Source organism: Copadichromis virginalis, unplaced genomic scaffold (assembly GCF_057382275.1).
Source record: "Copadichromis virginalis isolate Kocher_CV1m ecotype Utaka unplaced genomic scaffold, C_Virginalis_male_GT1.1 unmapped_scaffold_3, whole genome shotgun sequence".
Taxonomy (NCBI): Eukaryota; Metazoa; Chordata; class Actinopteri; order Cichliformes; family Cichlidae; genus Copadichromis; species Copadichromis virginalis.
This window is the reverse complement of record NW_028188591.1, coordinates 224,944-247,957: the sequence shown is the minus strand read 5'-3', so window position 1 is coordinate 247,957 and position 23,014 is coordinate 224,944. Positions and strand designations below refer to the sequence as shown.

Sequence of the window (23,014 nt, the reverse complement as noted above, 5' to 3'; positions counted from 1 at the left end):
TACCTGACATTCAGTTCACCGGACACTCATACTGAATCACCAGCCCATATAAATGAAAAATAAGTCCAGCAGCCAACCAAGAGTCATCACGAAAGACTAGGGGTGACACGACAGCGTGAGCGGGCCTGGGTGTCAGCCAGCCCAGCCTGGGTGTCAGCCAGCCCGACCTGGGTGGCAGCCAAGCCGCGCTAGCCAGCTAGCCGGCTAGCTGCCATGCGGCGGTGAAACGAGAGCCCGGCCTAGGTGTCAGCCAAGCCGCCCTAGCCAGCTAGCTGCCATGCGGCGCTAGCAGTAACATCGTGAGAGATATGGGACTTCTTGATAAAATATGGGACTTCTTGATAAAATTAAGTGTGCCTTTGCATAGGCACGCTTAACGAGCAGATATTTGAAGTTTACACCCCTACATTCTCGCCTGAAAATAGGGGAGGCTGTCATAAAGTTCAAAATCAGTAACTTAGCGCGCACAGCTGTATAGAAACTCCGTCGTGCTAGCTAGCACGCAGTACAGTTATTGTAACTGTCAGCACAACGAAAATAAACTACACCTAAACTCGGTTTATATCTGACCCAAATAGAGTGCAGTTAATAACGTCTTACCTGAAATTCAGTTCACCAGCCGCCTGCTTCTCCTGCATTGGGTTTCCCTTATCCACGATTGAGCTCCGCGTTAGCCACCACCGGTCGATCGGTGTTTCTTTCCCCGCATACGAGGGGAAGAGACATATACCGGTGGCTAACGCGGAGCTAGCTAGCCACCGGTATATGAACAACTCAGTTATTTTTTCCACATCGACCAGCATCATCGGCCCATATAAACGAAAAATAAGTCCAGCTAAGACAAAGACTGTTTGCGGAGCGATCGGGGGTGAAAGGAGTTAGAGACGCCTCACTGAAAGCCAAGCCTGGGTGCTTTTGAGCGAAGCGGCGCTAGCTAGCCGAGCTAGCTAGCCGGCTAGCCGGCCGGCCGAACTAGCTAGCCGGCTAGCAGCAACATCGTGAGAAATCTGTTGCTAATATGGGGTGTTTTGACAAAACGAGCAGATATTTGACGTTTACACACCTACATTCTCACCTGAAAACCGGTCGATCGGCGGCCGCCTCACATGTTTCTTTCCCAACATATGAGGGGAAAGAGACACATACCGGTGGCTAGCTAGCTCTGCGTTAGCCACCACCAAACAACTCAGTTAGTTTTTCCTCATCGACCAGCATCATCGGCCCATATAAACGAAAAATAAGTCCAGCTAAGACAAAGACTGTTTGCGGAGCTATCGGGGATGAAAGGAGTTAGAGACGCCTCACTGAAAGCCAAGCCTGGGTGCTTTTGAGTGAAGCGGCGCTAGCCGGCTAGCTAGCCGCGCTAGCTAGCCAACATCGTGAAAAATCTGTTGCCAATATGGGATGTTTTGACAAAACGAGCAGATATTTGACGTTTACACACCTACATTCTCACCTGAAAATATCTTAAAAGTTTACTTTGTGACCTAGAAACACAAATAAGAGGAATATATTAAACCAAGTGGCAGCCGCCATTGTTTGACTGGTAGAGGCGTGCTTTGAATTGTGGGATATGCAGTTTTCCACCAAGCATACACCCTTGCCGTTACCGTAACTATTCAATGCTTCGTGCAACCTTAAGAATTCCAATGGTTCCTGAAAGCACCGACGCTGTGCGCGCCGTTCATATTGTTGTCATTATGGTAATCCAAATACGGGGACATACCACTAGAGTGAGCCAACACACCACAAATTAAGTGAGTGAGCAAACACACCACAAAGTAAGTAAAGTTTCACTTTCGTTCGTTCCCATTCATTTGAATGGGCAAAAACTTGCATTAAAATATTCATATTTAAAAAACTATAGAAGTAATAAACACCAAAAGTCATAGCACACCATTCCTGATCCAGCCGCACAAAATGATATAACATATATGAAGCTTGTGTCAAAACTGTGGGATGAGTTACGCGCGGAAATTTCAGGCTGAAAAAGGAAAATAATAATAATAAGAATAAGAATAATAAATCCGAGCAATAGTAATAAGTGTGCCTTTTGGCATAGGCACACTTAATAATAATAATAAGAATAATAAATCCGAGCAATAGTAATAAGTGTGCCTTTTGGCATAGGCACACTTAATAAGAATAATAAATCCGAGCAATAGTAATAAGTGTGCCTTTTGGCATAGGCACACTTAATAAGAATAATAAATCCGAGCAATAGTAATAAGTGTGCCTTTTGGCATAGGCACACTTAATAATAAATCCGAGCAATAGTAATAAGTGTGCCTTTTGGCATAGGCACACTTAAAAATTGCATTTCCTGCGAAAATGCAGTGTGGATGCTTAAAGCTGAAGCTGCATGCAAAAAGTAGCTGAAAAAGCTGAAAAGTTGCAGAAATTGCAAAAACTTTGCAGAAGCAAATAGAACTTTGCGAAAATGTAATAACTTAGCAAAACTGCAATATCTTAGAGGAAACATAATACTTGGCAGAAATACAATAGCATAGCAGAACTTAGCAGAAATATTGTAACTTACCAGAAACTTGATAACTTCTCAAAAATACAAGAATTTAGGAGAAATAGTATAAGATAGCAGAAAGAATATATTTAGCCAAAAATACTTAAACATTACAGAAACACTATGATTTAGAAAAATAGTACAACATAGCAGAAATGCTGTATTTAGAAAGAAAAATATAATATAGTAGAAATAGTATGATTTGGCTGAAATACTATATTTAGCACATATACTGTAACATGACAGAAATTCCTCCAATTAGTAGTAATACTTTAACATAACACAAATGTTATGATTTGGCACAAAAATCATGATTTGTCAAAAATACTATGATTGAGCAGAAGTACTAAGATGTAGTAAAAGTACTTTGATTTAACAGAAATACAATTATGGAGGAGTAATACTTTAAAATGGGAGAAATATTGATACACACACACACACATACACAGAGCCTAAAGGGAAGAGTATTTGTGCCATGGAGTGTTAACAAGAATGTGAGGTCCATATTAGAAAAACTGGTAAAATCATAAAAGTTTGCAGAATTGTAATAAATGATGAATATGAATTACTGGTCTGTGACAGTGTATAAATTTGTAGTTAAAAAAAACATGTGGGCCAAGGTGGAATCGAACCCACGACCTTTGGTCTGAAGAGCCGTGTGATTACCAATCGCACCACCTCTAACGGTGTGTTCACACTGAACGCGATGGACGCGAATAGAGCGTCAGGTTTACATGTAAAGTCAATGGAAAGGCGCGATGACGCGCGATTGCGGGTCCCGCGAAAATTCGGAAGCAGATCTGCGTCGCGAAAACGCCAAAACGCGTGAAACGCGCGTCAGTGTAGCGCGTCTGGCGCGTTTGACTCGCGAATAAAACCATGCGCGTGAGTTTTTGTGTTGCATTTTGTGCATACGCGCGTTTCGCATCTACCGCTCGAGTTGGAAAAATCTGAACTCCAGCGTCAAATCGCGCCGCGACAACCAATCAGGAGCCTGGTGACGTGGCTGTTACCTAGGTCAAAGGGGCAGATCCAGCCAAAGCCTTTCATACTTCAATGGAGGGGAAGGCTAATCAATGCGGTAGCAAACAACTCGGAGCTGTACAACACCAGCTGCTTTCAGTACCGAGACAGGAATAAAAAGGACCGAGCTTGGAGGAAGATATGTGAAGAGATCGGGCAACCTGGTAAGTTCATTCATTTCTCTTTTGAAAGTTTTCACTGACCCGGGGAAGCCGCACAAAAGCTAGCAAGCCACCGCTATTTTCCCACTGACGTACAAATACCGTTCTGCTTTTATGCATGTTGTCATTTAGGAATATATTTTATTGTTTATTAATAAACAGCACACAGTGGTCCCGCTGTTCATCCGTCACTGCTTTGCTTTTTCGCTGATTTTTTATTGCACAGTACAGCATTGCATTCTGCAGCCTGATTGACAAATCTCCTGCGCTTGCCAAATTTATCACGTTTGGTTTTGATAACCATCGCGTCCAATAGAAAAAACAGCACAAAAACACCCATAACTATGAGCCTCATTCGGAAATAGACACCTGCACCGTGAGGGAAAAAGGCGCACGAAAGTGGCGGGCAGATGAAGACAAACCGCGGCATAATAATACTTTTACGTTTTGCAATCTACAAAGGTTTGCACTTTGAGAATCAATTGTGAGAACTGTGACCAGGCACCAGGGGCTAGTTATTCTGAGAACCCCTGCAATAAATGAGGGACCACTGTCTACTCTACGATTATTATATCCAACCTGTTAACATTTTTTTTCAATGTTGAAATTAAAATCTAGTAGCAGCCTTCTCATTTCTTTGTGTTTTGTGCTGTTTTACAGGCCCACAGAGGAGGACGGCTCCGAGGCAGATGAGGGACGGGTCCCAGGACGGTCCATCGGCGGTGGAGCTGGCCATCCTGGAGTCCCTGAAGAGGCCACACCAGTCTCCAATGGAGCATTTCCTCCTCAGCCTTGTTCCTGCTCTGGAGAGCAGCTGGTCCTTTTTATTCCTGTCTCTCTGTAAATTCTTATATTTTATATGTTTATGTTTAATGTTTTTCTGTTTGAGACTTTTAATATTATTTCAAATAAATGTTTATAATGACTAATGTCTCAGTTCTACTACACAGCAAATGTTGGCACACAACTTGACACATGTAGAATTTATTTCATATTATACTAATGACAAAATATACTGATACAGTGGGATGCAGAAGTTTGGGCAACCTTGTTAATAGACATTATTTTCCTGTATAAATCGTTGGTTGTTACAATAAAAAATGTCAGTTAAATATCATACAGGAGACACACACAGTGATATTTGAGAAGTGAAAAGAAGTTTACTGGATTTACAGAAAGTGTGCAATAATTGTTTAAACAAAATCAAGCAGGTGCATAAATTTGGGCACCACAAAAAAGAAATGAAATGAATATTTAGTGTATATCAATGTGTGTGTCTCCTATATGATATATGGGGTGCCTTTGTCTGGATGTGCTTCCCATCCAGAGCTGCACAGCACAGAGGAAAGTTCCAGCGCTTCTGGAATCCCTCTGTGATGGACCGCCAGTCTCCAGGTGAAGGCACAGCCATGAAGTCGTCCACTAGACAGTCCCAGATGGACGTCGCTGCCTGGGGGGTGATCTGGCTCACCGTGGACACACCGACTCTGAAACTGAACGCGATGGTCCTGAAGGAGTCCCCGGTGACAAGGAACCTGGACAAAATTGTTCAAAATCAGTATTATGTGTACTGCAGTTACAAAATACATTATTCAAATTCCAAAATACTTTTGTGATGTCAGATATAAATCACAAAACTTAAATCTTACATAAAACATTTTGTAATTATAAGGATAATTACAAAATGTATATTAGATAATATCTAAAACAGTTGTGTTTTGTTTTAACTTTAACATATCATAATTTGATTGGTAGCAACTTTCACAACTACAGTGAGCCAATCACTCATAATTCCTAAACATGTCAATCAGGTAGGAATGAAGTAAGACATTAATAGAAATAAAGAGTTGTGTGTTGACATGTAGCCCTTTCCTTGCTTAAATCATTAATATTTTTGAAAAATTAATCTGTGATAAGACAGCTTATCAAGATAGAACCATGTAACTAGAGATGAACCAAACTGTTCACAGTTTTATCTAACTCTGTTTTAATAAAGGCTGTGACCCCTGCTATAGAGTCTGACAGCTGCAGGGATTATATACAAATATTCAACTATCCCAGAATTAAACCAGGTCTAAATAAAAAGGAGTGAGTATCACTACAAAGGTTAACTCAGTGGTCCTAATGCTACAGTTTGATATCAGCAAACACTGAGCGCATACATTGATGTGACACCACAGCCATGCTATTATGCAAACACTGATAACAGCATAAATCGAATTAAATCGGGACTTGATGAGACCTTCTGAGTATCACTAGAAATATTATAAAGAGTCGTCTCTGTACCACAGTTTGCTTTCAGTAAACACCGACAGCATTCACTGTTAGCATAGCACATCCATGTTAGCAGTGTATAACTGGATGGATTAGCATATTAGCACAGATATCAATAAAGGACTACCGTATTAAATAGTTTTACTAACCTCAGGCAGACGGACAGGCGCTCTGCAGGTGGGATTGAGCGTCTGTAGTTGGTGTCTAGGCGGGCGATGCTGGGACCGACGAGGGAAAGCAGGTCCTCAAACTGGCCGACGGTGATAGCGCTGGAATCGGCCGTCATCCAGGCGCAGCTCCTGGAGCAAGTGGTGAAACTCACCAAACTGCTCATGCCTCTGGAGGACCTGATGGACCCAGGTACGGCGAGGACGTCTTTTACGCTGCTGCTCTGCTCTCCACAGTACATAGAGAAGGGAGACTCTCTCTTCAAGCGCTAGCTCGATAGCTGCCATCTTGCAAAGATACCGGTCTGGCACAACTCCCTCCCACATTCCTCCCACATTTCCGGTTCACGCGCGTCAAAATATCGCGATGGATTTTTCTTGGACACGCGTTGAGACGCGAATGTACACGCGTCAAATTAGGGGCGTTTGGGGCGTTTTATTCGCGTCCATCGCGTTCGGTGTGAACACACCGTAAGGGGGCGGGCGATTTGAAAAAAAGGCTGATGAGGAGTCAGAATTAGATCGCGGTGAGAGGCGAAAAACGCCGTTTTTTGGAGTTACAAAACGTTGTGTAACTCAAAAACTAGGTGGGTTAGAAGCATAATTCTTGCACTGGGTGAATCAGCTGACTTTGGTGTACTTTGACTGCGATTTACAGAGATATGACGAGAGAAGAAACGGCTTGATTCCAATACTATGATTGAGGAGAAATACTTAAACATAGGAGAAATATTGATACACACACACACACATACACAGAGCCTAAAGGGAAGAGTATTTGTGCCATGGAGTGTTAACAAGAATGTGAGGTCCATATTAGAAAAACTGGTAAAATCATAAAAGTTTTCAGAATTGTAATAAATGATGAATATGAATTACCGTTCTGTGACAGTGTATTAATTTCTAAGATACTTCGAGGGACACAGACGGCTTTTACTGTTCTCAAAAACTTCACAAAACGTAAGTATCCGACTTCTAACTCCGTTAAATGTCATGAATTCCGTTTTCATGGATGCCTGGATGTTAAACTCAATTGTTACACCTGGTAGAGCAGAACGCTGATCATTTTATTAAAGATGAAACACTTTAGACAGTTTTTCAACTCTCAGTAATGCCATAGTGATCGTTTGATATATGGAGTTTAGGTCCAGACACGGCTAGTGAAGTCAGACTGAACAACCGGATTGAATTTTGAGGGTGTTTTTTTTACTACCCTTATAATATGTATAATACAATATAGGGCAAGACACAAGATCTAGCCATTTAACTTGCTGTCAATATAAAGACTGTCAAAGTACCAAAACTTAATCTGACTTTTCTTTTTCCTATGTTACGTTTCTATTGCAGAGAAATTCATTATCAATAAATTCACATTTACTATTGACAGTAATATATTAGTGGGTGTCATAGTTGATGAACTTATTGTCTCATGGGTGTTTAATTGAAAAAAAGATCTAAACGTATTAATGAAAAATAATTTCAGTCCTAATTTTTTATATGAAATATTAAGATCTTAACGAATTTGACAAATCTTCAAGCTCTATAACAGTTTTATAAACTTTAAGATGTTAAGTTTGAGCTGTGAGTCTCTAACTTTGCTTAAGGCTGGCACCCTGCCCTGGCAACAACACTTTCTAGCACTTTCTCAATTAAGCTATACAAAAACTAAATAACCAATAGGAATTAAGCTAAAAGAGTTCAACAAAAAATGAATAACTTCATTTCCCACAATGCCTCAGAGCCATTACTCGTCAAAAAAAGGCCATTTTCTGCGCGGTTACAGAGGTTGTGACTGACATGAAAGCGTACTAGATTACTGTCATTCTATTGGCTCAAATGATTAACAAAGGGGACCAATAGAAAGAGCCACAGCCACAGGAACTATGCAAGTGCATTACGTGTGTGTGTGTGTGTGTGTGTGTGTGTGTGTGTGTGTGTGTGTGTGTGTGTGTGGAGGGGGGGGGGGATCTCCAACAAACAACAAATATTTTAGGCATTTAAAACCCCTGGAGGGTCTTGGGTCGATTTGTGGCTATTTTCAAATTTTGATTACATGCCATTTGCACAGTGTTGAATGGACTATAGCCAAATTCTCCAAAAAAAAAAGTTTGATATGATTTTATTTCAAAATTCAAGTCTGACTTCCTTCAATTAGCTTCAGTGGCTAAGCTACAGACAAACTTACACTATTGGGCTTAGTGGTCGATTTGTGCCCCATTGAAACCCATTATAAACGCTATTTTTCACTGCAAATTAATTACGGTCAAAGGGATCGTCGATGTTTAACTTTCATTTTCATTTTGCAGTACGGGCCTTAGAGTTGTAATTTTTTTATTTGTCCACCGGGTGGCGCCCTTGCTCCACATTTGACCCCGGGCTGGAAAACAGCGGGCTGCTTAGACAGACCTGCGGGAAATGAAGCCTCATTTCCGGCAATGAAATCTTAGAACTGTTAGCTTTATTTTAAAACCAACATTGTAATTGTATTTAATATCAGAAAAATACTTTTAGACAGGCCTGGGTTTTTTGGCCTGTCATTTTTAAGCGGGAACCTCAGAAAGGTATTTTTGACTTTTGTTTGACATCAGAAAGCAAAGAGACTGCACAAAATCTACAGGTGTTACCATATTATATGACCCTTGGTTGTAACAGAAATGTATTAACTTCTTAATATTTTTTGTGTTGCCTTTTTTTTCAGAATGGCTTTGATGAAGCTTCTAAATACTCGCCCTGACACACCGTATTTCCGGCCACCCCCACTACATTTCAAAGTGTTAAGATCATGCGACCAGCTGAGGGTCACTAGCTGGCACTTCCAAGATGGGACAGCTACACCCCTGATTACCAAAAAGAACACTGTGGCAGCCATCACAGATACCCAGACTGTGACCAAGGTCACAATATTTGAGGAATTCTCCTCTAAAATCCAGCAGGGGGGATGCTACATAATGAGGGGGTATGAACTCAGGGGCACGGCCCCACCATACAATATAAATATAACTGCACGAACCCAATTTTTTAAGGCTGCAAACCTAACTGTTAGTGAGGATCGTTTCACCGAAGCAGAGCATCTTCTACATCCTCCTGCTCCACTGACACCTCTGAAGATGGGCTCCACAAGTGGCGGGCTCATCACAGTCCAAGGGGAGGTGGTGGAGGTAAGTATTTGTGGTTCCATCAGAATTTACATGGCTTTAGGTTTCCAAATAACCCATTATTGCGTGTATTTTTTTACAGTTAAAAATAATTTTTGCTGTCAAGCAGAGACTAAATTCTGTTAAGATTGTTAAGCACAATTTTTAAAAAATATTTTCCAAAGACCGTTTCTGGTATTTATGCAGCCAATTTGCATTGTGTCTACATACATTTGTATTGTAAGGGCTAGATTCTAATGAACAGTCTCTACTTGATAATAAAAAACAAACAGAATAATTATTTTATATACCTGTGTATATAAATTTATACAAAGGTCTTCATCTTAATATAAGATGAAGACTTAATAAGACTTCTTCTTTAAAGAAGTCCAGATGCTTTTCTTTGCAAGCTCCTTTGACTACGATGACCTGGATGACTGAGAACCTTCACAGACATCTTAATATATACTTTATAATAAAAATAAAAGCAGATACAATGGAAACTGGCAAAATTACCCTGAATTGGGCATAATGGACACCAACTAGAATTTGTAAACTGGCAAACTTTTCATTTATGTTGCTGTCACTTAAGAATCCAACTAAGTTACAAATGTATTGTTTGTAGAAAGATTTCCTTCAAGCTGTTTCATAATCATGAAAAACATCCTAATAAACTGCTTCTGATAAGTTCAATGAAGAATACTTAATAACAGCAATAATATAATCTAAAAATCTTACTGAAGAAATAAAAACCTACCACATATCAATACACTAACTATTATTGATATTTTATTTCAATTTACTTTTCAGTTTTCTGCAGTAAAGGATGTAGTGTCGGGAAAACAACACGTTCCCTTGCGAAATCTCCAGCTAAAGGAGGTAATGATGCAATTTTAGTTTTATATTGAAATTCGTTAAACTAATGTGACAAATTTAACATTGCTGGTACATGAGCAGAGTGTATGAGGCTGTGGGCTTTCTTTTTCTAGTTACTGGATTTTGGATTATTTAATTAATAAATCTATAATTCTGTCATATTTGTGATTTCAGGATGGTTATACTATCTCAGTCTGCCTCTGGAGGGAGGCAGGAATTCACACCTTTAATGTGGGAGACCAGATTAACCTCTCCCACATGAAGCTGAACCACACCGCATATGGGCCACAGCTGCACAGCACTACTTATACGAAGGTTCAGGTATGAAGAAGCTAAACCTTTGTACCAATATTTCACAGCATTGTCTTATCAACAAATGTTTAGAACTAGGTTTTGAAATGTAACTACATATTCTTTCAGTCTGGGTCAAAATATGAAATTATATCTATATATATATATATATATATATATATATATATATATATATATATATATATATATATATATATCAATCATATTATCTTATACACACACACACACACACACACACACACGCACACACACACGCACACACACACACATATATAGATGTCCAGATAAACATAATCCCAAGACGTCTTTGGGATTTAATTACCTGCATGATTGATCATGCATCATATAATGCATAATGTAACACATACATATAAACGTATAAACACAATGTGTATGTCTTGGTGACTTACTGAAACCACATGATGACCATAGATTTTCTTTTTGGATTAAAAAAAAGGGAATGTTTGCAGGGCTAAATATGTGCTTATGCTTTGTCAACAGACAAAAGTAGAGGACAGAGAGGAGGTCCTCATCGTTGGTGTGGCCATGAGTGACGAGCCGAACCAGCTTGAGGTTCTTCTGGATGATGGGCAGAGCCTCTTCATCAACAGTGAGCTCTGGACACCATTTGACGATGAACTTGAGGAGGCAGCGGTCAGGGTAAAAGTTCAAATTAAGGGGAAGCAAATTATGCAGATTAAAAAAAAACACTGTGAATAATTTAAAAAATGTATTGATTTGTTCCTTTGTTTGTTACTTGTTTGTTTGTTCAAAAATATAAAATGTTATATTTTATAAATTAAAAACAATGAAGTTAATATTTTCTGTGTATTTATAATCTTTAATTAATCACACATAGTTAAATGCTTAAGTGACAGCAACATAAATGAAAAGTTTGCCAGTTTACAAATTCTAGTTGGTGTCCATTATGCCCAATTCAGGGTAATTTTGCCATTTTCCATTGTGTATGCTTTTATTTTTATTATAAAGTATATATTAAGATGAAGACCTTTGTGTAAATGTATATACACAGGTATATAAAATAATTATTCTGTTTGTTTTTTATTATAAAGTAGAGACTGTTCATTAGAATCTAGCCCTGTACCATAATTAACTGTTTTGAAAATCTAATAAATATTCATTTTAACATTCCTTCTCTTTTAATTTTTTATTCAAATAATTGTGGAAGCGCAAAATGATGAACTTGAGATTTCTGGGTAGACATGATATCAATGAGAATAGAATAGAATAGAATAATCCTTTAATTGTCCCACAAGGGGAAATTTGGTTGTATCAGCAGCACAAAAAAAAGAAAACACACACACACATATACAAACAGAACAGGACACAGAACAGAAACACGATTTTTACATAATTACATTCATTTACATTAATTACATTACAAATTAATCCAAAATCTATACAAACAATTGAAGCATCCGTTGGAATAGTGAATACATCCTTGTTTGCCATGTTTACATTTATGGCCCTAAGATGCGCAGACACATGATAGGCTATTAACTGCAAAAATATATACATATATAAACAGGAAATGAGAGACAAAATATATTCTTTGATTTGCTGAAGTTGTGTGCACATCCCGTATGGCAAGGATAAATAACATTACAACTTCATTAAAACTCCCAAGAGCTTCTTTTTTTCCATTTAGTTTAGTTTTAGTTTAGCTTTCCTGATTTGATGATAAACTACAGAATATTGTTGAAATGAAGTTCACATTGTGATATATTTCAGGTATGGAGAGTCACACAGCTGAACAATTGATGCACATATTTAAAGAAACAGGGATCAAATAAAGAACATTGCTGTGGAATAAATTACATTGAAAAATAATCACTGCCCTGTGTTAGAGAGTGATTTATGATCAGGTATTAATTGGGTTAACTTTACCTCTTACAGTTTTTAACATAGTGCTGTGACCAGGATAAAATTTATCATAAAGTAGCTGGAAACAGTAGACTCATTAATATGGTTCTACTGTGATCAAAACTCATATCAGCTGTGTGACCTCATAAAATGATAAACAGAAACACATCTGACTGCATGTGATCTTCATGAACTTCATAAACTTTTCAAATAGACTTAATGGGTCAAACTATATGTCTGACCCATTATCTATATATTTTTAGAGCAGTCTAAGCACAGATGTGGAAAACTACTGTTACACCTATTCTAAACTCATGTACTTACTGACACCCCATACTAAGGCAGTATTCATACGAACACACTTTGAGCTTTCTTTATTTATCCTCTTAAACACTTGTTTGTTTGTTTTTCGCATTTTGAGGTTATGTAATCTCTATAAAGAATATGTGTAATGGTTCAATAGATTCTGATTTAAATGTCCATAATAATTAAATGATCATTATTGTGCATCCTACAATTCAAGATTTAGAGCTGTGTGTTTGTATGAATTCAGCTTGCTGTACTTATAGACTAAAATTATACAAATCCACTATTTAACCAAACAAATTATGTTGTTTGGCTAAACAGATTGAGTTTGTTCTACAACATAATTATTCAACAATTGAAAATACAAAACAATATAATTGCACATTTATCCAAAAATGGTGCAATTACTTATTTCATAGGTCTGATATTGTTTGTAAAATCTGGTGACACAAACAGAGTCAAAAATTCATTGTTGGTGTAACATGTGGCTCTTTTTAACTTTGACCAATGATGTGCTGGTAAAACAAATAAAAAATATGTTAATTAAAAAATGTTTTTGTTTAGAAAAAGGACTGAAATTACATGGAAACTGTCACCTTAAAGCCTCATTGTAAATATCATCACAAACAGATGTTTTCCACACAGTTAACAAAGCTCCACCACATCCGATCACTGCACATAAATCTAAAAGAAAACAAAAACAAATAAAAAAAATAAAATTAACACAAGGGAAGACTTTTGACTTAATAACTAAGCTTAAAATAAGTGTTACTTTTGAATATTTGTGGGAAAAATCTGATGCTACCCCAAGAATACAAAGCCACACTGGAAACGATGACAGGCTTGCAGCCCTCTGTCTTCCTGGAGTGAGGTGCCTGATCAGTAGCAGAGAGTTGACAGAAGTTGGTGTCTGTAAGAGTGGCCAAACACTGATACTCTGTCCACTTGAGTAGAGTCTAAGAAGCTGGAATGCAGGCACACTGGACGAGCTTGTTCTAAAAAATACAGAAAAAGGAACATTTTATTTGTGTTAAGGCCTAAAAACTACAAATAAGTTATACAATGAACAATGTTGAAATACCTTATAGGTGCTGCAGGCCACATAACCAGAATCCAGAGCAATCTCACACTCACATGATGGTGAGGAAAGACATGAGCTCTGCAATGAGGTTTGAATGTCTCAGTTGGGACACTGAAGAACTCAGAAGACAGCAATACCTGCACAGAGAGACAGAGTAGAAAAAGCATAGATTTGTAATCCATAATGTGAATTAAAACTCAAAAAGTGTCAACAAGTATAATCATTTGAGTGTGGAATTATTTATGCACTAAACAGGATTTTAATTAATTAATTGAATTAAAAACACTGACATTTTTTTTTATCAAAGATAAAGAATCATACCTCTCTCTGCTCTGAGGATCACTGAGCATCTCTGACAGGAAATACAGTTTCCTCAGTAGGAGTCATCATTCATGGTCTCAGAGGTGTGTAGTGTGGCAGCATCATGATGGTCTCCAAATCAGGCAGGAGGTCAGGTGATGGGTGTGTCATCTTCTCCATTGAAGACACACTGGTATGGCAGTTCATAAAACAGCAGTCTCTGTGTGGCATGTAGTTATCTGTGCAGTCCAGCACTGATGGATCAAGTTTGGCTCAGCAGTTCATGAAGATGGTGTTAAGATGTTGTTGTTTCAGCTGAGGATGGTGAAGTTTGAAGGTTTTCCCACAAAGGAAACAGGACTGTGTGTGCCCTGTCTGAAAAAAATACATCTACAAAACATAAAGTGCTTTTAACACCACCCACCCCCCCCCCCCATACCCACCCATCTCAGCCCCCAAGTGTCTATATAATGCTGGTATGGGGTGTCAGTTACTAAATCTAATTAGTGCGTCAGAAAACGGGGGCTACACCTAAAGCCCCCGCTTTCTGATGTCTTTGTTTATTAGCAGCTTTTTCCAGCTGCTCGGAGAATTCTGACTTGGCCTTTATCCACCCAAACCCAAACCCACCCGGATAAAGGCCAAGTCAGAAAATGGATGCAGAAACTTTCCATGTACTTCTAAATCAGTTTTTATACATATTCTGTAAGCTGTGAAAATGTTTTTCTCTACATAATGTATAATTATAGACATCTCTGGTAGCCTAAAGATAGCTTAAAACTTTTAACATTTTTTACCTGTAAAACATGATAAGCAAAACCTCATTCATCTCAAAAACATTTGATTCTACAAAATTTACTATAATCAAGAAAATATAATTGTCTGTATTTATTCATGTGACCCATAATAAATACCTGCATTTATCTGGGATTTGTTTATTTACTATTTCATATTTGAAAGCATCTTGGAGGGGAAGATCTCGTTTGTTGAGATACATACGTCAGAGTAAAAAAAGTATCAAAAAAGGAGATGACAATTAACATCTATGAAAAAATGTATAAGTAGATTTAGTCATGTAAAACATGAGAATAAAAAATAAATTATGTCCGTTTAATGCAGTATATTTCAGATCTGAGGTGCATGATAACAGAAAGCAGATCTCCCGGCTCTGCATGAAGTACAGCCATGATTTGGTGAAATGATTAATAACATTGCAATAAGAAAGGGTCTTCTTACAGACAGAGTAGGGAAGACAATTTTTTCCAATGAAAAATATTTTTCATACTCTACAATCAGTAAACTCTGTAACAAACATGATCTGTAATTGTTTCAAAACTCACCAGATGACTTCATGATTGGCTCGAGGACAGGCTCGAGGACAGAAACTTTCCATGTACTTCTAAATCAGTTTTTATACATATTCTGTAAGCTGTGAAAATGTTTTTCTCTACATAATGTATAATTATAGACATCTCTGGTAGCCTAAAGATAGCTTAAAGCTTTTAACATTTTTTACCTGTAAAACATGATAAGCAAAACCTCATTCATCCCAAAAACATTTGATTCTACAAAATTTACTATAATCAAGAAAATATAATTGTCTGTATTTATTCATGTGACCCATAATAAATACCTGCATTTATCTGGGATTTGTTTATTTACTATTTCATATTTGAAAGCATCTTGGAGGGGAAGATCTCGTTTGTTGAGATACATACATCAGAGTAAAAAAAGTATCAAAAAAGGAGATGACAATTAACATCTATGAAAAAATGTATAAGTAGATTTAGTCATGTAAAACATGAGAATAAAAAATAAATTATGTCCGTTTAATGCAGTATATTTCAGATCTGAGGTGCATGATAACAGAAAGCAGATCTCCCGGCTCTGCATGAAGTACAGCCATGATTTGGTGAAATGATTAATAACATTGCAATAAGAAAGGGTCTTCTTACAGACAGAGTAGGGAAGACAATTTTTTCCAATGAAAAATATTTTTCATACTCTACAATCAGTAAACTCTGTAACAAACATGATCTGTAATTGTTTCAAAACTCACCAGATGACTTCATGATTGGCTCGAGGACAGGACACAAAACACAGGGTTGTGGTAACTGTAGTATGATCTCAGAACACCTGAATGACGACATAGCTGTGGCTGAGAAATAAAAATGAGGTCAAGCAGGGTGTTCTTGTTTGTAGTGGCAGAAGTGATCAGCTGTGAATACCCTCTAGACTGAAACTGCTCCAGAATCTGTTTTCTTCCACTCTGCAACTGGTTTTCATTAAAATCTCCACACACAATGATTGGGTGACAGTCCATTATTTCAAGTGAATCTAAAAGACTTACCAGGTTTTGCATGAACGGTGTCAAACTGTAGTCAGGGGGTCTGTACACAACAGCAATGAGTGCAGGGAATGGAGCCTGAACCTTCAACACTAAAAACTCAAGATCAGTGACATTATGCAGATACTGTTTTACCTGAACCTGAAAATGATTCCTCAAATACACAACAACTCCACCACCACTTCTGCTGGCCATGTGAGGAAAGTTTGTGTAGGACACATGTCTGTTGCGTTTGAACATGGTGTAGCCGTCCAAATGAAGACTGTCTGCAACAAAGGAGCCTTGGAGGTGAGACTCTGTGAGACACAAAACATCTGCTAAACACATTTCATGATGACTCTTGATGTCACTGATGTGAGATGGCAAACCCTCCGTATTGTGATGGATCAGTGTAAGAGTGTCAGGTCTGCTGGCTGTTTCTCTAACCTGAAGAAGAGGCATCATTTCCTCAACACTGGCTTGTCTCATGGTTTGGAGCGCTGCAGTTACCTCGGGATTGGCGTAAATCTTTTTCTCATCCAAGTCCTGTAAATAGAGTCCACTGAGAGACGTCACCCTGCTGAGAGCAACATAAGCCATACCTGGTTCAAAAATGTTCTTCATTGAAACTACAGCTGTCTGTGTTGTAAGACCCTGAGTTTTGTGAATTGTGCAGGCGAATGCTAGCTTTACAGGAAACTGTCTGCGTACCGCTCCTTTAAACTTCAGACTCTCCTCTGCTCTCTCAATGTAAACCAGATCATCAGATGCTGCATTAGCACTGCGGTTGTGTCTCATAGGCTGCCGGTTGTCCATTCTGAGCCCCAGTTTGATTATGTGTCCATCATTTTCAGATCTCACCACCTTTACCAGTATACCAAAAGCACCGTTGACTAAACCGTTTAGTGTGTCCAAGTTTCTGGTCAGCATGACTCGAGCTCCTTCAGCAACATTCAGAGTGTCAGGTAAATCATTTCTCCCACCTGTAAATGGTTTGTCTCTTCGTTCCATTCTGCCTGTACGTTTATCCTTCTGGAAATCGTCTGCAGTGATGATTATGATGTTTGAATGAAGCTTCTTCAGGGTATCTGCGTTATGGGATTCCACATTCTTGTTGGTGGCATAAATGTGTAAGACCTCAGTTGGACATTCTTCTGGTGCAGTCACAGCCTGTGACAACAAATCTCTGTCGCACTGAGAAAGCTCATCTGTCTTTTCTTTGACTCTAATCCTGTTCAGCATCTCTGCAAAGGCCACATCATCTTTCTGACGCATGATCTCGGTTAGAGTGATCATCTGAAAATGTTCCTGCCATAGGTCAATCTGTTCTGGATCGTAAACACAGAGAGGTTTAGACTGTCGCACTGGTGGCAGCTGGTAAAAATCTCCAACAGCTAAAACTGACATTCCACCAAAAGGTCTCTGAGTGCCTTTGATTTGTTTCAGTCTTGCATCCACATAAGCAAAAAGGGGTTTTGAAACCATTGAAATCTCATCAATAACAATAATTTCAGCATTCATCAGCTCAGATCTGATTTCATCCAGTTGGTTACCAAGTCCTTGAATGGGTGGTTTCAGACTCCTGGGTAGTTTGAGTAGGGAATGTAATGTAGAGCCATTGATAGAAAAAGCTGCTGTCCCGGTAAATGAAGTCAGTAAAACAGTTGGATTTGATATGTCAGCTTCTTCTGCATTAGCAGGCAGTCTGCTCAGGATCTTTGATGCTTCAGAGTGAATACACTTAATCAGATGTGACTTTCCAGTTCCTGCACCACCGTTGATATAGAAGAAAAATGGATCTGGGTTCAAACCACAAACTCGCTGAATACACCAGTCTCTTATGGCATAGAACACGCAGGCCTGCTTCTGGTTCAGATTCTGATACATTACACGTACCACGGCTGGATCTACTGCAGGTTGTTCTCTGATCGCTCTGATCTCTGTTACAGCATCAGACTGACGACTGTAGTCGGGGACATTCTCCTGTTCGTTCTCATCATCAGAATGTCTCTCAGGAAGATTCTCATCACATTGCAGCCTCACAACTTAAGATTCAGGAGCCAGATTACACCATTCATCGATCACAACATCACTATTTTGTTCAAACTCTTCCAGTGCACTCTGGATATCCTCAGAGTTCTTCTCATACTTGTCTTTATTTCTTTTCACAACCCTTTTCACAGACTCACTGTCAAAGTCTGTTCTGTACATTCTAATTCCGTTGTTTTCATTCAAACTCTGTTCTGTACATTTTAATTCCGTTGTTTTCATTCAAAGTCTGTTCTGTACATTCTAATTCTGTTGTTTTCATTCAAATTCTGTTCTGTACATTCAAATTCCGTTGTTTTCATTCAAATTCCATTGTTTTGATTCAAATTCAGTTCTGTTCATTCTAATTCTGTTGTTTTGATTCAAATTCCATTGTTTTTCCATTGAACTGAATTTGAATCAAAACAATGGAATTTGAATGAAAACAACAGAATTAGAATGAAAACAATGGACTATTCTAATTCCGTTGTTGTCATTCAAACTCTGTTCTGTACATTTCAATTCAGTTTTTTTATTCTAATTCCATTGTTTTCATTCAAACTCTGTTCTGTACATTCTAATTCTGTTTTTTTCATTCAAACTCTGTTCTGTACATTCTAATTCCGTTTTTTTCATTCAAACTCTGTTCTGTACATTTGTATTCTGTTGTTTTGATTCAAATTCCATTGTTTTTATTCAAACTCTGTTTTGTACATTCTACTTCCGTTTTTCATTCAAACTCTGTTCTGTATATTCTAATTCTGTTGTTTTCATTCAAAGTCTGTTCTGTACATTCTAATTCCGTTGTTTTCATTCAAACTCTGTTCTGTACATTCTAATTCTGTTGTTTTCATTCAAACTCTATTCTGTACATTCTAATTCCGTTGTTTTCATTCAAACTCTGTTCTGTACATTTCAATTCTGTTTTTTTTTATTCTAATTCCGTTGTTTTCATTCAAACTCTGTTTTGTACATTCTAATTCCGTTTTTTTCATTCAAACTCTGTTCTGTACATTTCTATTCTGTTGTTTTGATTCAAATTCCATTGTTTTTATTCAAACTCTGTTTTGTACATTCTACTTCCGTTTTTCATTCAAACTCTTTTCTGTATATTCTAATTCTGTTGTTTTCATTCAAAGTCTGTTCTGTACATTCTAATTCCGTTATTTTCATTCAAACTCTGTTCTGTACATTTTAATTCCGTTGTTTTCATTCAAAGTCTGTTCTGTACATTCTAATTCTGTTGTTTTCATTCAAATTCTGTTCTGTACATTCTAATTCCGTTGTTTTCATTCAAATTCCATTGTTTTGATTTAAATTCAGTTCTGTTCATTCTAATTCTGTTGTTTTGATTCAAATTCCATTGTTTTTCCATTGAACTGAATTTGAATCAAAACAATGGAATTTGAATGAAAACAACAGAATTAGAATGAAAACAATGGACTATTAATACATTCTAATTCCGTTGTTGTCATTCAAACTCTGTTCTGTACATTTCAATTCAGTTTTTTTTATTCTAATTCCATTGTTTTCATTCAAACTCTGTTCTGTACATTCTAATTCTGTTTTTTTCATTCAAACTCTGGTCTGTACATTCTAATTCCGTTTTTTTCATTCAAACTCTGTTCTGTACATTTCTATTCTGTTGTTTTGATTCAAATTCCATTGTTTTTATTCAAACTCTGTTTTGTACATTCTACTTCCGTTTTTCATTCAAACTCTGTTCTGTATATTCTAATTCTGTTGTTTTCATTCAAAGTCTGTTCTGTACATTCTAATTCCGTTATTTTCATTCAAACTCTGTTCTGTACATTCTAATTCCGTTGTTTTCATTCAAACTCTATTCTGTACATTCTAATTCCGTTGTTTTCATTCAAACTCTGTTCTGTACATTCTAATTCCGTTGTTTTCATTCAAACTCTATTCTGTACATTCTAATTCTGTTGTTTACATTCAAACTCTGTTCTGTACATTCTAATTCCGTTGTTTTCATTCAAACTCTGTTCTGTACATTCTAATTCTGTTGTTTTGATTCAAATTCCATTGTTTTTCCATTGAACTGAATTTGAATCAAAACAATGGAATTTGAATGAAAACAACAGAATTAGAATGAAAACAATGGACTATTAATACATTCTAATTCCGTTGTTTTCATTCAAACTCTGTTCTGTACATTTCAATTCAGTTTTTTTTATTCTAATTCCATTGTTTTCATTCAAACTCTGTTCTGTACATTCTAATTCTGTTTTTTTCATTCAAACTCTGTTCTGTACATTCTAATTCCGTTTTTTTCATTCAAACTCTATTCTGTACATTCTAATTCCGTTGTTTTCATTCAAACTCTGTTCTGTACATTTCAATTCTGTTTTTTTTATTCTAATTCTGTTGTTTTCATTCAAACTCTGTTCTGTACATTCAAATTCTGTTGTTTTCATTCAAACTCTGTTCTGTACATTCTAATTCCGTTGTTTTCATTCAAACTCTGTTCTGTACATTCTAATTCCTTTTCTTTTCATTCAAACTCTGTTCTGTACATTTCAATTCTGTTGTTTTGATTCAAATTCCATTGTTTTCTTTCAAATTCTGTTCTCTATTCTAATTCCGTTGTTTTCATTCTAATTCTGTTGTTTGTTTTAATATTCCATTGTTTTCATTCTAATTCTGTTGTTTTCATTCAAATTCCATTGTTTTGATTCAAATTCAGTTCTGTTCATTCTAATTTCGCTGTATTCATTCAAACTCTGTTCTGTACATTCTAATTCTCTTGTTCTCATTCAAATTCCGTTTTTTTCATTCAAACTCTGTTCTATACATTTCAATTCTCTTGATTTGATTCAAATTCCATTGTTTTCTTTCAAATTCTGTTCTCTACATTCTAATTCCGTTGTTTTCATTCAAACTCTGTTCTGTACATTCTAATTCCGTTGTTTTCATTCAAACTCTGTTCTGTACATTCTAATTCCGTTGTGTTCATTCAAACTCTGTTCTGTACATTCTATTTCCGTTGTTTTCATTCAAACTCTGTTCTGTACATTCTAATTCCTTTGATATCATTCAAACTCTGTTCTGTACATTTTAATTCCGTTGTTTTCATTTAAAGTCTGTTCTGTACATTCTAATTCTCTTGTTTTCATTCAAATTCTGTTCTGTACATTCTAATTCCGTTATTTTCATTCAAACTCTGTTCTGTACATTCTAATTCTGTTGTTTTCATTCAAATTCCATTGTTTTGATTCAAATTCAGTTCTGTTCATTCTAATTCTGTTGTTTTCATTCAAACTCTGTTCTGTACATTCTAATTCTGTTGTTTTGATTCAAATTCCATTGTTTTTCCATTGAACTGAATTTGAATCAAAACAATGGAACTTGAATGAAAACAACAGAATTAGAATGAAAACAATGGACTATTAATACATTCTAATTCCGTTGTTTTCATTCAAACTCTGTTCTGTACATTTCAATTCAGTTTTTTTTATTCTAATTCCATTGTTTTCATTCAAACTCTGTTCTGTACATTCTAATTCCGTTGTTTTCATTCAAACTCTGTTCTGTACATTCTAATTCCGTTTTTTTCATTCAAACTCTATTCTGTACATTTCAATTCTGTTGTTTAGATTCAAATTCCATTGTTTTCATTCAAACTCTGTTCTGTACATTCTAATTCCGTTGTTTTCATTCAAACTCTGTTCTGTACATTTTAATTCCGTTGTTTTCATTCAAAGTCTGTTCTGTACATTCTAATTCTGTTGTTTTCATTCAAATTCTGTTCTGTACATTCAAATTCCGTTGTTTTCATTCAAATTCCATTGTTTTGATTCAAATTCAGTTCTGTTCATTCTAATTCTGTTGTTTTGATTCAAATTCCATTGTTTTTCCATTGAACTGAATTTGAATCAAAACAATGGAATTTGAATGAAAACAACAGAATTAGAATGAAAACAATGGACTATTCTAATTCCGTTGTTGTCATTCAAACTCTGTTCTGTACATTTCAATTCAGTTTTTTTATTCTAATTCCATTGTTTTCATTCAAACTCTGTTCTGTACATTCTAATTCTGTTTTTTTCATTCAAACTCTGTTCTGTACATTCTAATTCCGTTTTTTTCATTCAAACTCTGTTCTGTACATTTGTATTCTGTTGTTTTGATTCAAATTCCATTGTTTTTATTCAAACTCTGTTTTGTACATTCTACTTCCGTTTTTCATTCAAACTCTGTTCTGTATATTCTAATTCTGTTGTTTTCATTCAAAGTCTGTTCTGTACATTCTAATTCCGTTGTTTTCATTCAAACTCTGTTCTGTACATTCTAATTCTGTTGTTTTCATTCAAACTCTATTCTGTACATTCTAATTCCGTTGTTTTCATTCAAACTCTGTTCTGTACATTTCAATTCTGTTTTTTTTTATTCTAATTCCGTTGTTTTCATTCAAACTCTGTTTTGTACATTCTAATTCCGTTTTTTTCATTCAAACTCTGTTCTGTACATTTCTATTCTGTTGTTTTGATTCAAATTCCATTGTTTTTATTCAAACTCTGTTTTGTACATTCTACTTCCGTTTTTCATTCAAACTCTTTTCTGTATATTCTAATTCTGTTGTTTTCATTCAAAGTCTGTTCTG

The 23,014-nt window shown here is 36.7% G+C and overlaps 1 protein-coding gene and 1 long non-coding RNA gene across 4 annotated transcripts; both read right to left on the bottom strand.

The window, feature by feature from the left end:
* Positions 1 to 13,440: 13,440 nt before the first annotated feature.
* On the bottom strand, positions 13,441 to 14,274 carry LOC146679399 (uncharacterized). Its single transcript, XR_014918662.1, has 3 exons — positions 14,061 to 14,274; positions 13,740 to 13,876; positions 13,441 to 13,653 (listed from the first exon to the last, which is right to left on the bottom strand). It is a non-coding gene; the product is annotated as an uncharacterized LOC146679399 (long non-coding RNA).
* A 2,007-nt stretch (positions 14,275 to 16,281) lies between these two features.
* Positions 16,282 to 18,287, bottom strand: LOC146679398 (ATP-dependent DNA helicase PIF1-like). 3 transcript variants are annotated; one of them, XR_014918660.1, is made up of 3 exons: positions 17,349 to 18,287; positions 16,813 to 16,911; positions 16,282 to 16,652 (listed from the first exon to the last, which is right to left on the bottom strand). XR_014918660.1 is itself a non-coding variant. In XM_085450476.1 (3 exons), the coding sequence occupies exons 1-3, from the start codon at positions 18,250 to 18,252 to the stop codon at positions 16,473 to 16,475; spliced, it is 1,533 nt and encodes a 510-aa protein (XP_085306602.1). In that variant the 5' UTR covers positions 18,253 to 18,287; the 3' UTR covers positions 16,282 to 16,472. The 3 variants fall into 3 exon arrangements, 2 of the variants coding, with proteins under 2 accessions (XP_085306602.1, XP_085306601.1); XM_085450476.1 differs by having other exon boundaries at positions 16,282 to 16,478; positions 16,566 to 16,652; positions 16,813 to 18,287; XM_085450475.1 differs by having other exon boundaries at positions 16,813 to 18,287.
* Positions 18,288 to 23,014: the final 4,727 nt, after the last annotated feature.

Coding starts and splice junctions, on each gene's coding strand:
- LOC146679398 (XM_085450475.1), bottom strand. CDS start 18,252: ATGTATCAGAATCTGAACCAGAAGCAGGCCTGCGTGTTCTATGCCATA. Junction 16,653..16,812: donor AAATGATGCCTCTTCTTCAG/GTTAGAGAAACA, acceptor CCTTTGTTGCAG/ACAGTCTTCATTTGGACGGC.